Genomic DNA, 16480 nt, shown 5'->3' with positions numbered 1-16480 from the left:
GTAACCGGTCAGCCTGAGCTGAAATAAGACATATGATTTAAAACTGCAATCCATTCATCATTGATGACCTGGTTTGCTGCCATAGGTACAGAACTCCTGAGCACGAATACTGGCCACTGTCCTTAACGTTAACATTTAAACAAAGGGAGGGGGCTGCTTAAAGTGTCCTGACTTGTCTCCATCCTGCTCCACACTGCCATAGTGCAGGCGCCCCTTCGGTTCTTTCTTTCAAGGACAGTGGCTATTATTCATGCTCAAGGAGTTCGATACCTATGGCAACGAACCAGTTTATCAGTGATTTTATTAACTCAAACTTAAGTTCCTTACTGTAGTCTTTACCGGGAATTCTTGTTACATGAACTGTGCATAGCGAACTGGCAGCTTCAGTACCATTCATAGAGGGTACAAAACACTGTGCTGTAGCCTAATAAGGATGGCCTTTCAAACAGTACACTGTTCCACATAATGCCATTTCACTTGCATTCTCGTTATAGCACAGGCTCTTTTGTATGAAGACAGACTACAGGGTTATAAGTAGGTAGAACTCTTTTGGGGCGGTGCCACACCAGTGCAAGTGTGCATTGTGTGAATGCAGGACACAGTAGTTGTGCTTCTGAGCTGCTGACTCACAGCAAACTAACAAATGGGTACTAAAATAGCAGGATCGTTACAACAAACCTCAAAATCAATGATTCTACCTTTACTCCATCAATCACTGGCTTGTATGCTCCACAGACTTAAAAAGTCTCAAAAAATGTTGACAGTGCACCAAGTCCCCCTTCTTCAGAGAATGAATGACATTAATCACTGGGGCATAGGACTGGGACTCTTTCATTGGGCTTGTCCATCTGAATCAGTCTTTAAAAAGAGTCATCTCTCAACCAAACCCCTTTGCCATCTGTAAACAGCTGGACAGGCGCTACAGTAGTAGAGCAAATGTACTATTAAAATGAACATAAAACAATAAAAAATACACATATAGCCTTAGATCACAAATCACAGGAGTTTTAATAAACCAGGAGCAAAAAGTCTGTATACTTAACAGCACTCTCAACACATACAATTCTGCTTCCTGTTTTTTTGCATGTTTGCGTTTTACTTATCTGTATGTAAATTGTTGCAGGATACACTGGAACGTGTTATAAAACCTTTTTTCAGAGGTCTAAAAAAAAAAAAAACTTCTTTAAATGTTAAGCTGTTAACACAGATGGAGAACCTCAATGTAGCCATACATGGGGAAATGCGACAGCATCCCATACCGACAAACAAAGATGAATACTAGGAAGTGAAATTCATATAGGAGGCTGTAACAAAAGTTTAAAACATTTAAATATTCCTCAAAGACAATGAATTCTGGCAACCCACTGTGACTTTTGCCAAGCAAATGGCCACTAGAAACTTCCGGATGTGGAGCACAGCTATGGCATGAGATCAGAGGCACAGACAAACCTCTTCAGTGAGAACCTAAATACGTTAATTTAAATCTTGGGTTTTTTTTTTTGTCTTCTTTAAAAAAAATAAAAAATACAAAAAATTGTAAAATAAATTAAAAGTTACAATCGAGGTCCCTGGCACACAAAGTAGCATAACATTCAGTTTCACTTCAAAAACAAGGGAATACAGTCAATCTGCGAAAACCAATTAATACAGACAAAGCAAATATGCATGTATTTCCGTTTCATAACGTTAAGATTAGGCATTTCTTTTTAATCACCACCAGCCTTTGTGCTCCAGCAAAAGAAAGCAAGCTGGATGATGTTGCAACCCATGTTGTTCCTTCTGTTTAACACGGGCTGACTGCAATTCCTGTCCACACCAGACTAGTGGAAAGGGGAAGTACTTGGGGGTCACTGTTCGGTTCCTGCGATCAAGCTTTGTTGTCGACTTGCGGGGTCACTAGAAACATTTTTTATTCAGTCTCATTATGTTTATTCTGTGTGTGTACCCTGATGAATGCACATCTTTTACAGTACGTGGCTCTGATTAAACATTTCTTTAGCTACCACATGTTGAATATTATCGGTAATTTAGCATGGAACATGTTTCTGTATACTGTATTTACACAAACAAAAAAACAAAACAAACAAAAAAAAAAAAAACTACAGAGTCCAAATAAACAGCATTGCCACAATGCCAAAAAATCAGCATTCAGGAAAGAGGAGAGAATTATTATTTTTTTTTTTTAATGGATTAAATCTATGAAACTGTTTAGAAGGTTGTTGGCTTTAAAAACATTAAAAAAAAACAAAAAACAAACACACGACTATTAGTCCGAATTGGTTCGATTTTTTGATCTGTCTCAGGTTTCAACAGCATGCTGAATGGGACTTCCATAGGCTTCCATTGCTATTTTGGCTCGCCAATCTCTTATCGAATCTGCAGCACAGGGTTTTCTCTCTGATCAAAGGGCACACTGCTCTGGATACTGAAATTGTTTGTTTGTTTACACCATTAGTAAAAGGGCCCCTGGATATAGATTTTAAAAGCACCCTCAGTTAGTTAGTTGTTATTGCCAAAACAGCAAGAACGCACTGCGGTTTAGAGATTTGTGCTCTCAGCTGCCTTTTATATACTGAAGAATTAAATTGAAGGATTTAATCACTTTCTTATTTCTTACGTCCTAGTCTGCTTCGATTCCTACGGCAGTCTTAAATAACTAGGTTAAGGAGTTACAAATAAAATCACAGAATTTAAAATGAATGCTTCCGGATGCTCAGCAATAACCTGCTTCAACAGACTGTCCGATACCCTACAGTTTTACTTTTTTTTGTTTTTGTGATGTGTTGCAAAGTCTAAAAGAAACCCCTTTTGTTTGGACTTCAAAAGACCACATGTTGCAAAGATACAGTTATGATTGTAGTGGACACATAAGACCAAAGCAGGCAAGCAGAGCAGGTTGAGGGTATAAGAAAAAGGATTGAATATGGTAGCAAGCAATGCATAATTGAATGGTCCGGGTCTTGGTTTGGGGGGAGAGGAGTGTATTAGGGAGATGTTTTATAGAGATTGTGTGATCTTCTGCCTTTTTAAAGAATTGTGCAACCTGAGCACAATTTATAGGAACCCCAGGTTAAAACAAATCTAAGCATTTTAAATCCATGTTAATGCAAACTTATCCCAATCAGGTCTTTCATTTTAAAGTTGACAACCTTCAGCTATATAAGTCTGAATACCTCTCAGATTTAGTGTCTGATCTCAGCCTCTGCTGCTTGGGCTACAAACGTACTGACATTTTCCTACCCTACATACACAGGATGCACAACCGATTTAATGTTCGCAAGCCATTAGTGTAGAAAATGTATAAATCATTCCCCTGCAGAAGCTTCAATGCTACACTTCCAGTACACCACATTCAACATCAAGAGGTTGCATTAAGGAACACCAGGGGGGAAGGCAAGCCAAATGCAAAGCTTCTGGGTGCTGTAGTACTTGTAACGGAAAATAAATATGAGAAATAAATACACATTTATCTTTTTACATGAAGCAGAATTCCAAGAAACAACTGACTGCATTAAAAAATTTTTTTTTTTAAAAACGGACAAAAAGGTTTGGTTTTTTGGTCATTTTGTTCCCCTAATAGCCATGTAAAAATAATGCATGTTTATATTTTTTATATATAGGAAAATATTAGATCAACAAATTATGTTAACTTTTATTAAATACTGGAATCATTTTGTGTACTTTAACATTGTTACCTAACTGGTGCCTGGCCCATAGACCCTAATTTTTCAGGGAGAGAAGCAAACTTCCACATCCCAGATTCCCAGCTTAATCAGAAACCTGTCACATTCCTTCCATTTCCGTTTCTGCAGAACGTTAAAGGGCTCCAAAAGACTCAGATCTGAGAGCCTTTCCCGCAGTATTACAAACTCTTGAAGAAATACAGGGAGACTTTCAGAGGGGGGTGAGGGAGAACTACAAACCAGCTCTGCAAAAAGATGAGATAATGTCCGTATGTGAAAGCACCAGACCAGCAGCCTGGGTCGAGGGCTGTGGGAATAGGCCGATTGGAGAAGACAGACGCTCTAGCCTCAACACAAATCTGGGAACCAATAGAGCGCATAGCACAGACACACAAACAAGGTCCTCTGCAAAGTTTCTGCGTTTATGAGAATCTCATGTTGCCTGTGACCCACAGGTCAGTCTTCAACATATATACTATACACAAGTATGACATCCACGGCTCTACTGTATATACAAAATTGTATGAAAAAGTAGATCAGAATGTCCTACATCCACTAGACTGTATGTATAATTAATAATAAGTGATGTATGTGAAGGCAAACGGACAGGTTTCTCCTTATCTCCACAGATTATGATACTTTAAATTACTTGTGCAAGACAGTGTGCTTACCAAATTTCATCACAATTAGATGTATGACGTGTGCCTCCATAATACCCCAGTTGCAGGCGATATGCATCTCCTACTGTATCCGGCTATAAAGTAATAAAAGTTTATACAGATACCCAGCCTTTGATAAGACTTTCTAAACCCCAGGTGTCATTTTTTGCAGTTTTGTTCACTGACCAAACTTGTAATAAAACCTGGAATGGGTGAAACTGCTATGCAATTGGAGTCTTATTTCTACCCTTGTGCTATTAAATTGTACAATTAGAATACCTTGGTACTGCTAAGCTTTCAACTGTTATTTTCTAACCTGTTTCCACTTGTCCCCAAACCTCCACTGTAAGAGAGACCTTTTTGTCTGTCTTCGTTCACAATTTTACATTTTTCAGATTTTGAAACATGTCATATTTCAACAAACGTGTATTCCGTGACTACTAACATCTTTTCATGACAACAACCAACTTTTCTTTTAGGGAAATATTTAATAGTAATCCTCCAGAACTGCAGTGTAAAACCCATTCCCAGACTCTTGGCTCTAGGTTCCCACCAAACTCCAGCCTGTCGCTCTGTAACCCTGTTAAACTTAGGAGTTGATTTTCTCTGCTCTCCGTTGTGTTCAGAGCTTCTCTCGCACCCCAAGCGGCTTCCACAATCGCGTGTCTACAGCATGCAGCAAGAGCCAGGGAGCAGGAAGACCCGTAGCCGCCTCACGCACTGGGAGGTAGGGACAAACCGGGGAGCGGCTGAGCCAAAATGAGCTTCTACACCAATCAACAGCCTGTCCCATTCCCAGAGGACAACACCATCGTGATCTGTGAGAGATCCATTCTGACAGCAGTACACAGGTAAAGCACTTTAATAGCATAGAGCCCTTTCACAGCCTGAGTTATTCAATTTGCTCTTAGAGCTCTTTCTCCAAGTTCCACCCCCCAACCCCCACCTCCCCTAGCTGGGTGACTCTTTAACCCATCTATCTCTTAAAATCTTCTAGTTCCAATACATCCATTGTCTCCTACTGAATGAGGAACTATCCGATTCCGCCACTGCATTGCATGCTGGTGAAAAAATTATTTGCAATATAAGAACAGCAGGAGCAGCTTCAGGGTCCATCTAGTCCTGGTACCACTTGATTTTTTCTCAAGTGCTAGTGCTACAGCACACAGTTGGTGTGGTATCGCATTTCCCTGTATCGGAATTGTCTGATGTTGGGCTGATTAAATGACAGCTCTCTTAACTTTGTTCCATCACTCTTTCATTCAGGAGAGCTGCCTGGCTGTATCAGGTTCACCAGATCTAACAAACAGGGAAAACCGCACTTCACCCAATGCCCATCGGCTGCAATATCACCAAGATCCAAGAAGTGTAATCGAATTGCAGGCCCGTATGGACAGGTCTGATGACAGTATAAGAGGCCCATAGGATTACAATATAACACCTGACCAATTATGTCACAACATAACTAGAACTGAGCACACTCTAAGCAGGTTTGACTGGGATTGATGTAACTTTTGTTCCAATCCATTCATAAATACTGTCTCACTTCACTTGTCTGCACTGCATATTAGAATTACTTAAAAAAATTAAAAAAAACAACAGTAAACATCCCGAGGACAAATCAGATAGTGGTAAAGAATTGGTTCATTAATAGTATCAGAATTTTCTGTCTGACAATAAATTAAATAAATAAATAAATAAAGCACTATTCACAGCGAGACAATACTACATTAGCACATAAACTACTTTAAGTTCTCCTTATCAGCATTGCCTTACTGTCTGTCGCTTGGCTTCTTTCATGGGTTTTAATCTCTCTGCTAGGCTCTGACTTCAAGCCAATGCATCTCTAACGCTACAGCTCAGCCCTCTATATTCGGAGTAAACTAGATTAGTACCGACATAAAGCTTTTGTCTTGAATGAACAAATACAAAATGAAACCATACATGGTACTGTTACCATAATAGCGTGTATAATGTCCACCTCCATTTAAACACGCATGGCTGACAACTGTTGTGCAGCCGGCAGAATCTCTTGTATATTACCCAGGTAGCAAAAACACCAGAGAATACTGTATCTGTAAAATAGAAATCTGCTCTTTCCTACACTACCTGTTATTCAATCAATACGAACTCAAAAACAAACTTGAAAAATTTAAATCTGCTGGTGCGTTGTTTTGATTACGTGACAAGATCTTAACCCAAATATACTGCACATCACATTAAAAAAACATGAAACCTGCATATAGCGTGCAGGACAAAAATCAATTTACAAAATGAGCCAATAACACCAAACAGTCTGTCCGAGAACATCACCTTTCAGTCTGCTTTCCAAAGGCAAAACCTTCCGTTTTCGTTTGTTCAGTAATTATTGTTGAGTAAAAAGCAAGATAATTATATTAAATGTTTAGAAAATCTATTCAAAGTTGGATTTATAATATAAAGTAATGACTTCAAGCTGAAGCCTTGTATCAATGATTTTATTCCATTAGCTCAGTGATCAAAAATTCCCTTCTGCAATTTCCCTATTATGGTTTCTGGTCTGTGATCTAACTATAAGGCTGTGGGGCGCAGCACACTAAAATGAGCGTCAGATGCAGAATCCAGAATACATGACATTTCTTTATTTATTTTAAATTTGTCTGCTTTGGAACGGAAAGAAGAGATCAATCTAGATCTGCTTGTAGACTTCAGCACGAGTCGCACAGGACTAAAAAGCAGGTGTCCTCAAGAGTTGGTCAAAAGCACACATCGATTAGTTTTTAATCAAGTCGGTAAATTAAAAATTGAGCATGATTTGTAAACACTGAACCAGGTGTAAATAACTGATTTCGTTGTACCTTCTTTTCCACAGGCAAGAACAACCATTTCGTTCTCTGAGTGATATGTATTTCCATACAAATCTTCAAATGCACTGTTCAAATCATTCATTTTTTTAAGCGTGGACAATAATGTTTTCTATTTGCCTGTCCCTACATGCCCAATAGTAGCTGTATAATCTCATGACAGGTCGTACCAATTTTAATGTAATATTATGGTTTACTGTGAAAGCTGGCATTGCTTTGAGGCGAATACCCCAGAAATGCTATATCAATTTAACATAACTCTGACATGGTCGATTTGCATGGGAGTAAAAAACACAGGACGTTTGAGTTTGAAATTTAACAGAAGGTCCAGATGTCCTGTAAAAAAAAGTCAGAGGACCTCTGACAAAATTATCTGGCCTAGAAAGAAATCTATGGTTCGCACAGGACTACATTTCATCGATTTCGGTAAAAAATTCCAAAACCACCTGTTTATGTGGTGATTTTCAGTCCCGTGCGAATCAGACTTTTGACTGTCTTTCTGCACTGGGAAACTGAAGGAATTCCTTTCAGCCTCAGATTTATGATAAGGGGGTGGGGGTGAGGGGGCTCCAATTTGAAACACAAATGGGGTTGATCTAAAAGATTAGAACCAATTAGTTATGCATGTGTATCAGCTATTACATTTTTTACATGACCCCTTACTGGGAATTATGTAACCCACTACCAATGCTAACTGTAAAGATACTGTATTTTTCATAGACAGCCCAAAAACTATGTAAAAACTCACAGACGGTATGCCACAAACCAACCTCTCTCTTTACAGAGCAATGAATCGATGAATGAATGAATAGCGAAAAACACAATAGCTTCCTTTGATACACATTTCCAATCTGCAAGGCTTTTTAATTTTTATACCACAGTTTAAAATTATATTATGTCCTAGTTTGTTTCAAGTATTATTAAGTTTAATCGACACAAGTTTAGGGGAAAAAAAAAATCTATTCATTATTTATGTATATAACAGGAAGTCATGCTTAAAGTAACAATCAAAGTGTGTTCCGAATTGCCAAAGAACCTTGGATCTGTGGTAAAATGCACTACTATTAAGAGTCGAACAGCTCTGCTACCTGACTTTAGTTTTAGTTGTAATTAGCAAATCTCCTGGTATGTGAACCTTTTCTTGGCACCTGCCTCCTCACTCTGCACATGTGGTGTTAAATTGTGATGTTCTGTATAGCAGAATGTGCGTTACACATTTCAAAAGTCATTTATGCAGAATATTTGTTTTGGATATTTTTGCAGGATATTTGTCATTCATAAATGTTGTCACAGAAAAGAACACGAACATGGCAATTGTTCTGTATGCATTCCAAGCAGTGTTTGTTCGAATATGTATCCCAACACATTCACACATTTATGTATCACAGTATGCCATATATAAAAGGAGCTGCGTTTTTGTGAGGCGCTGCCATTACGGATTCTGACCTCACCAATGTTATATTCAGTCACATGCACAACACAAAAAACTTAAAACACAGTGCTGTAAAAAGGACAGAAAAAACACTGCCCTTTGCAAATCAGAAATAATAAACCCTATATCACAACTTAACCACATCTATTTATATCCCAATCGTTTAGTGTTAATCGTTAATAGTGCTGTACTTGTGGCCTATTGTATAGATCAATGGCATTCAGCACCAGTAGCTCACTGTCTTGGAAAGGGGCTTTAAAAGCTAATGACATCACAGTCAGTCAATCAGCTTTTTATCCTTGTGGCTTAAGAGCGGGTTGACTCACTTCACCCTAATTGTGTGTAAGAGATGGTGGCTACAACACCCTGTCCTCAGCAAGCAACGGAAAACAAAGAACTGTGTGGTTTTGAAAGTGGTTTCTTTTTCTGTAGGTGGTGACGGAAGTTGGTCATGAATTAACCTACACATTCCCACTTATGAAAAAGGCATTCTACACAATCCAAGAGGCATTACGATTAGCCATCGCTCTCCGTTGTTTAAGCGTAACATACAGTGCTGCCTCTCAAAAGCTCCCCAACCCTACAGCCCATTACAGAGAAACTGCATTGAGCAGCAGCAGCAGTTACACAAGGGTTAAAGGGTTTCACCACATTCAAATGATTGAGAATGAGAAGATCTGACAACTGTGTTAGAACTCTTCACTGTTCTGTGTAGCATCCCATTTTACTTTAAATACCCGCATTTTGGCTGCTAAAATTCTACCAATAAACTTCAGATTTTCTGAACACTTCTGGTGTCTATATATAGGAAAAGCTTTGAAGAGTATAGCAGTACAAAATATTTTAATTGACTGTTGCCAATTACCTAGTCCTGTTGCAGACACAAGCACAGTTGGCTCGTGTCATCTACAACTTTAAAATACACTCCATAAAATGATTTTCAGTAATACCGCTTAATGTTTGCAGCTACTGTATATGACACTAAACCCACTGATAGTCCTTTAGCTGACGTACCACTGATTGTTTCACACCATTTTCCAAAAGGCAGCTGCGGACCGAACAAAAAGGGACTGCTTACTTTGGATAGATGGCCGTCATCTTGGCTGCTGCGTACCCAGGCTTACAGGCTCCCTCGCTGAGATTGCCATATTTGTATGTTAACTCTAGTGGGCTATAAAACAAACAGAATAAAACAGAAAGGGTTTAGACAGGCAATGAAATGGAAAGTGTGTCTTTCACAGGCAACAGCAAAGTGAGGTTTCCTTATGCGAGTCTACCTGCGACTCCCGAGTGGCGCATCCAGTAAAGGCGCTCCGCATGGAGTGCAAGATGCCCTCTATAGCCTGGAGATCACAGGTTCAAATCCAGGCTATGTCACTGCTGAACGTGACCCGGGGATCCTAGGAGGCAGTGCAGTATTGGCCAAGTGCCACATTACCTATTACTCATTCTCCCTGACATACACTAATGTTCACTATATATTCACTTATATATTTTCTATCTATATATCATGTTTACAGAATAATTTTCTTAAAAATATAAGGAAGGGATGGGGATGGGGATGGGGATGGGGATGGGGGGTGATGTTTCCATGTTGCAGTTCTACTTTGAAGTAATTGTTTATGATCTTCCTTCGTGGGAGTTCATGTCAAGTTAAATGTCTATATGATGTTGCATAAATAATTCTGAGAAAAAAAAATGCCTGGTGTGGATTGCCACTTATCAACAGCTCATTTCTCATAACAAAATCTTACTCTCAGTAAAAAGAGGTCAGACCTGCATAAAAAAAAACTCCTCCTGCTCCTCGAAAAGGCAGCTTTTGACCTGCTCGTTAATAACCTGCTTAAAATTAGTCAAACTCAAATAAACAGGGCTCGGAGAGGCAGACGCCCTGTAATTCAGGTTTCCTGCCTTCTCTCTAGTCCCGCTGAAGCGAACCTGGTATCAAGTGATTATTGGCTTTGGAACCATTTCAAACTCCCCACTGATCCAACAAGCTCAGGATTCCTTCTGCTGTTCAGTGTGGAGCCTGTGCTAGTTCAAAAACCTGTGTATGCACGTGTGTGTGGGAGTGTTTATTGTAAAACGCACTGAGGATAGTACAGTAAATACAATATTTGGCCTTCTCCCCTACAGTATACAAATTTGTCCTTAAAAAGGTAGCAGGGATACCAACATTGTTCTATTTATATAACTAAAGATAATATCACGATAGTGTTTTGGAAGCTTTCTCCCTTGCTGAAGCTTAGTAAAGCGCATCCTGCAGATACAATCCAGCAAGGCGCTTCAATATATTGTCAGCTGCAGTGGTTATGTCTTTCAAGTGATACGCAGAGTTTATTTTATTGAAATAATAGAACGTTTTATCTTTTACATTTAGGAGTGTCCCATAACCCAGTGCCTACATGGTTTCACTATTCTAATAAGCTGTGTAAATGCTGCACTGGCAATCACTTCTGTTTTATACTGCGCTCTTTCACGTGTGTGATAGCTGCATGCCACACAGACCATCACCTCTCATGACAGGTTGTGTTTAATGAAGCTGGTTCTTTCATCAGTGATAATCGGAGTGTAACCCATTATCCACACCGTCAGTCTGGAGGTTCCTGTCCCACCACCCTGCCTCAAGAGACATTGACCATGCAGACGTGTTACGAAAAAACAGGAACATAGAATCCTGAGAACTTTGCCGGGGGTAAAAAAAAGTGACCTGGCCAAAACGCGTGTTCTTTAAACCTACATTTTGACGAACAAGGGTGCTTTACACTCAGCAATTTTGTTTTAGATCGCTTTTACCCTGAATGATTAAAACTAGATGATTAATAAATAATTACACCAAATTCCATTCAAAACAAACAGGGCTTTAGAATTCACTGTAAATGGAGGGTAAGCAGTTCAAAATAAATTACCAATGTAATTGCTGTATGATGTAACTGCTGTGCACAAACAGAGGGACTCTGTTGGCACTCACTAGATATCTTAATGTGGAATTGTGCGATTTCAGCAGTGCGGTTTTTACGTCCGAGTGCAGTAATGCGTCTGTTGGTTACTGCTACTTGTCTCCAGAATCCAGTTAGATGAATTTTTCGCCCAGTTGGTGTACATTTACAACAGTGTGTATATTCTTTGATTTCTTTTTTTTTTTTTTTTTTTTTTTATGTTAAATGTAATTGCAACTAAGCCTGTAGCTAAAGTAATGGTAACACGTGGCTATAAATGCCAAACAACATCTTTCATGCTAAAGGAGAAATCTGTGCAATCCAACGCATCCACGTGCTTGTGTACGACACAGTGTGTATTGTTCCTTTTCTAGCACAGGTCACATCACCCTGCCACCTGAAACATTAGAGAAGATGCACGAAACAGCCCCAGGTGGAGATACACTCTTTGTGTGCTTTCTGTCAGAAGAAATGTGGGCGCTCAATGTTTCAACTGCAATGGTTAAAATAAAGGATGGCTCTGTGATTGAGTCCACTAAGAGACTGGAAAGATGTTTGTCAGATTTGTCTGAAAAATACAATATCGTTTACTGTAAGAAATGTAAGAAAAGTAGAAAAAGCACATCTTATTGGTTTCGCAAGTAGAAAGGGTCATGCACACAGCAACAAAATAAAAGGTGCAGGCATATTGTGTAATATAGGGTTTACTTACAGTTTAGTATCAAGTTTCACCAGGAAGCCTAGTTTGTCATACGCTGGGGAAAGAAAAATTAAGAATAAAATTAGTTTACACTACAACGCAAGTATTGTGCAAAGGATACAGATGTGCATTTTTTTCCCTACAAAACTCAGTAGAATATTAAGGAAGCTGGCAGCTTGACAGTGTACTTTTTTTTAATTTTTTTTATTTAAAGGCTTAATAAAAGTTTGCTTTAAACCAACACATATCTGAATGCTAGGCCAAAGCTCCTCCCCACCCAGGCTATGCTGCCTCTTAGACCTCAGGTCTGGAACACACTGGCCATCTATGAAAGAGCAAATCAGAGCATTGGCACTATGCCAGCCAAGCATGCAGGGCTAAGGACAAAGCCAGCCAAACAGACAGTGCTTCTCTACAAAAGGAAAACCAACATTAAATTCCTACTAATTCCTTTATGTCCTGCTGTGAAAAACGATGCCGGATAACATCTCCACAGTTTCCTCTCTTGGCACTTCAGGCAAGGAACAGTACATCAGAGCAAATAAAAATAAATCAACAACATTTAAAACAGGAGATAAGAAACTCCAAAGTCAGCAATTTTGTAGCTACGGTCAAGGGTCTCGTCTGACAAATGACTTATTAAAACACCCTGATATTCTGTTGTCAGTACAGAAAAAGAAACTGGAACTGCATAGAAATTAAACAAATAATCAAAAAAATCTGAAACCAGTTATACACAGTGGTATATTAAATAAAGTTCTACCACACAGTACACTGGGAATAATCCTTATTATACATGGAGTGGAATCATTAAAATTCCAGAACCACAAACAATAAGCACTGCTCTTCTGGAACTACTAAATTCTTCAGACTGACCCCTTAAAACTTGTGTTTCCAGCAGAAAACATGTATCATATGTTTACTGGTGCTAAAGTAAGGGAATATATTTAAAAAATAATTCTGTCACATTTACATTTCTCTCTCATATAACTTCCTAATCTCTTTACCTGACCTCCTCCTTAAAAAGGTTAAATAATAATAATAATAATAATAATAATAATAATAATAATAATAATAATAATAATGCTTACATTTTACTATTACAATAGTCTTACTGGTGAGGATACAAGAACATCCAATCTTTGGATTGGAAAATTACTAAACAATTCAAACTATACTATTGTAGTCAGACAGGCATGCACCTGGTTTAAATGAACTTGCATTCTCACAGTCAAACTAGAATCATATTCAAAAAACTACTATCATTTAAATTCTTTATTTAAATAGTGCTAGGAAGCTTAAGACAACATTACCATACTGCGGATCCAAAACAGACCAACTTTAATTAACTTCTTACCTGGACGGGAAATTACAAGCAGCTATGAATAGTTACTTGATTGGTTTGAATGAACTCCCTTATTGATGATGATGTTTTAATCAAATCAAAATAAATACTGTTCCCAATCTGTGCCGAGATGAGCTTTAATTATTTCTCCAGAGAAAAAAAATAAAAATAAATTGGGCCGAGGTTAACAAGGTTTTTAAGCAGCAGTACTAGCTGCAGACTGTGGCCACACACAGTGAAACCAGCAGATAGATAGGGTCCATGGTTTAACTGCAGCAGGGATCAGGCAATGCGGTTGATGGGGGCGAGAGGTTCCCTTTCGCCAGAAGCTATCACAGCAAGAATTGGAAGGTTCAGTGTCCCCGTTTAAAGTCCTTACAAAAGCAGTACTGGTAAGACATAGTAACACACATAGGGATAGATTTAATTAGTTTTTTCTACACTTATATAAACTTTGCCTTAGAATTTTTAACATAAATACATACAAAAAACAAAAGCTTCCAAACTATAAAATACACAAATCAGAAGCTTAATTTAACAGGACTCTGTAGCCACCAGAGTTTAAGCTCAAACTCCCAATTATAAAACATGTCCTCCTCCACTATCCCCAAAAGTCATGAGCTATCCTGTTTAAACATGAATTATCATCAGGGGTCATATAACTAGTCCCCTGTTTCCCACAAGGGTCTCATTTTGTAAGAGGAGAAGGCGATTTAAGAAAACAGTCAAAGCTTTACTTAGTAAGACTTTAAAAGTACTATCCAGTGTTTCTAGGAGAAAAATTGCTTTCATAATAAAAATGATAATAATAATAATAATAATAATAATAAAAAAAAAAAAAAAAAAAAAAGTAAAAAGCAATTCATTAGCATGTCTGTCAACAGCACATGTTCCTTGGTGGCCAAGAGAGTAATTTAAAACTGGCCAGACTAATCAAAAATTAAATAAAACTAATGAACCCCTCATTACTACTGAACTTTTAACCAGGAGTATTCAGTGAGGAAACACACTTCTTTCAATGCACGCTTTCGGGTCAGATTTTTGCAAAATTAAAAACGATGAAACAACATTGAGGGGACACTGAAACTTTCAACGGTTAGGTTGGCCAGGCCAGCTATATTATTTGCGGTAGCAGTGCAATGTTGGGAGGTAAGGCTGCTTTATCAATATGCAGTGATGAACTCAAAACATAATCATCATTCAACAAACACGCCTAGACAAGACTTGAGAAAATGTGGTAGCCAAAAATACATAAAAAACAAGTGTAGCTATTATCCATCTTTCCTATCATGGATGGGCAGATACGTTTATCTGGCTTGTACCTCAATGGTTAAAGTGCAGATGGTTGTACACAGAGAAAAGCACATTTAACAATGCTTGTGATGTGGACCTACAGAACATGATCACCTCCCAACATGGCCACCAGGTCTGAATATATTTGGGTATTTTTTGGGGGGGCTGTACCTGAGCCTACTGTTCGTCCCACGGAGACAAATGGATCCCCCTCAGAATCTGCAACACAAGAGTGGCAATTCAGCTCGGCACATTATTCAGCTGGCAGTTAACTGGACCCAATCACAAACCAAGAGAACCCAATTTAGAGTTGTCCTTAAACTTGTCTCATGGTTTCATACTAAAACTGTGCATATGTGCTGCCCTGCAAATAATGGATAGCCACGGCAGGTACTGTACCCACACAAAGATGTTAACAAACCTGCGGCACATCACTCGAGCCTCGACAGACTGCATATGCCCTTACAATACATTGGATTTTGGTTGATCCTTGAAAAGATGGCTCATGTTTCAATCTCTGTTTTTTCACCTCATCGGAGAACCTCCCACCACCAGGTGACAATTTCTGAATGTGCGTTAGTGAGTCCCACATCACCCCCCTCAGAATCTACCACTACCCTACATTGATAGCAAGATGATCTGACATGCATGCTAGGGCTTTCACTGTATCCCAAGTATCCCCCGACCACACAGTACCTTCCAACACAATGAAAAAAAAAACAGGTACTGTAGATTGTGTTGCGGATTAGGATAACACGAGCAACCTTTCCCACAAAAACAACAAGACAGACGAGAGCATCCTAAGCACAAACCCTAACAGCTCAGCATGACAACACAATAACACCAATGAACGCTGGCTGACTGAAGCATGTCTGGGCGCCCCAGTACAGCGATATCGCTTACCCTCTACATCACACACAGTGCTAATGTGCTGGTACAGCAAATGAGGTCCAGGCTTATTTAGGGATCCAACTGTGCACCACTGTGTCAGTGACTTTATATTCATTCAAGGGAAGTGCCTGGTTGCCAATAGCTTGAACAGTCAAGTTTCTACCCAACATGTTGCTACTCCCGGTGATCATCTACTCCATAGGCACCTTACTCACAGTAGTGATATCATACCCAATGTGTCACAGATATTTTCTGCTTTAATAAGACCATTCATTGCATAACATATGCTCTTGTTTATTTTTTTTTTTTTTTACATTTCTTCCTATGTGCATCATTAGTTGTAGTGATGTACAGCCATGTTTAAATAATCAGGATTATATTACAAAGATATCTTGAGCCAGACGTAAACAGTGTGAAAAAATATAAATAAAAAAAGATCCCTTCAAGACTCGTTGTCCTGCCGATTGTTCCATCTACTAAATCCTGCATGCTCCTACCCTTGTATGGATGTGGATTTATATTGGACAGTCCTTCCCCAATAAAAGATCCAGTAAATTCTTTGAGGGTGACGAAGCAGCCTGATGCCTGATCTCACGTCACAGTTAAAGGAAGCAGGCCCCGATGACTTCAGTCTCACTGTGATGCAATGCAATGGTCCCTATAGACTTCATTTGAGGCTATACACAAAACTTCAG

At 38.9% G+C, this 16480-nt stretch overlaps 1 protein-coding gene across 5 annotated transcripts in view; it reads right to left on the bottom strand.

Annotated features, from left to right (window-relative positions):
• The window catches only part of LOC121326896 (CMP-N-acetylneuraminate-beta-1,4-galactoside alpha-2,3-sialyltransferase-like), a 90073-nt gene that overhangs the window by 51749 nt on the left and 21844 nt on the right, over positions 1-16480 (bottom strand). For 4 of the 5 annotated variants that reach the window (XM_041270526.1, XM_041270528.1, XM_041270529.1 and 1 more), the window contains exons 3-5: positions 15066-15113; positions 12269-12311; positions 9696-9788 (exon numbers count right to left, since the gene is read on the bottom strand). In XM_041270526.1, the coding sequence (XP_041126460.1) occupies positions 9696-9788; positions 12269-12311; positions 15066-15113 (184 nt within the window). The remainder of the gene's footprint in view (positions 1-9695; positions 9789-12268; positions 12312-15065; positions 15114-16480) is intronic. The other variant, XM_041270527.1, reaches the window with a different exon arrangement.

Source organism: Polyodon spathula, chromosome 14, assembly GCF_017654505.1.
Source record: "Polyodon spathula isolate WHYD16114869_AA chromosome 14, ASM1765450v1, whole genome shotgun sequence".
Lineage (NCBI taxonomy): Eukaryota > Metazoa > Chordata > Actinopteri > Acipenseriformes > Polyodontidae > Polyodon > Polyodon spathula.
This window is presented reverse-complemented; position numbering and strand designations above follow the sequence as displayed.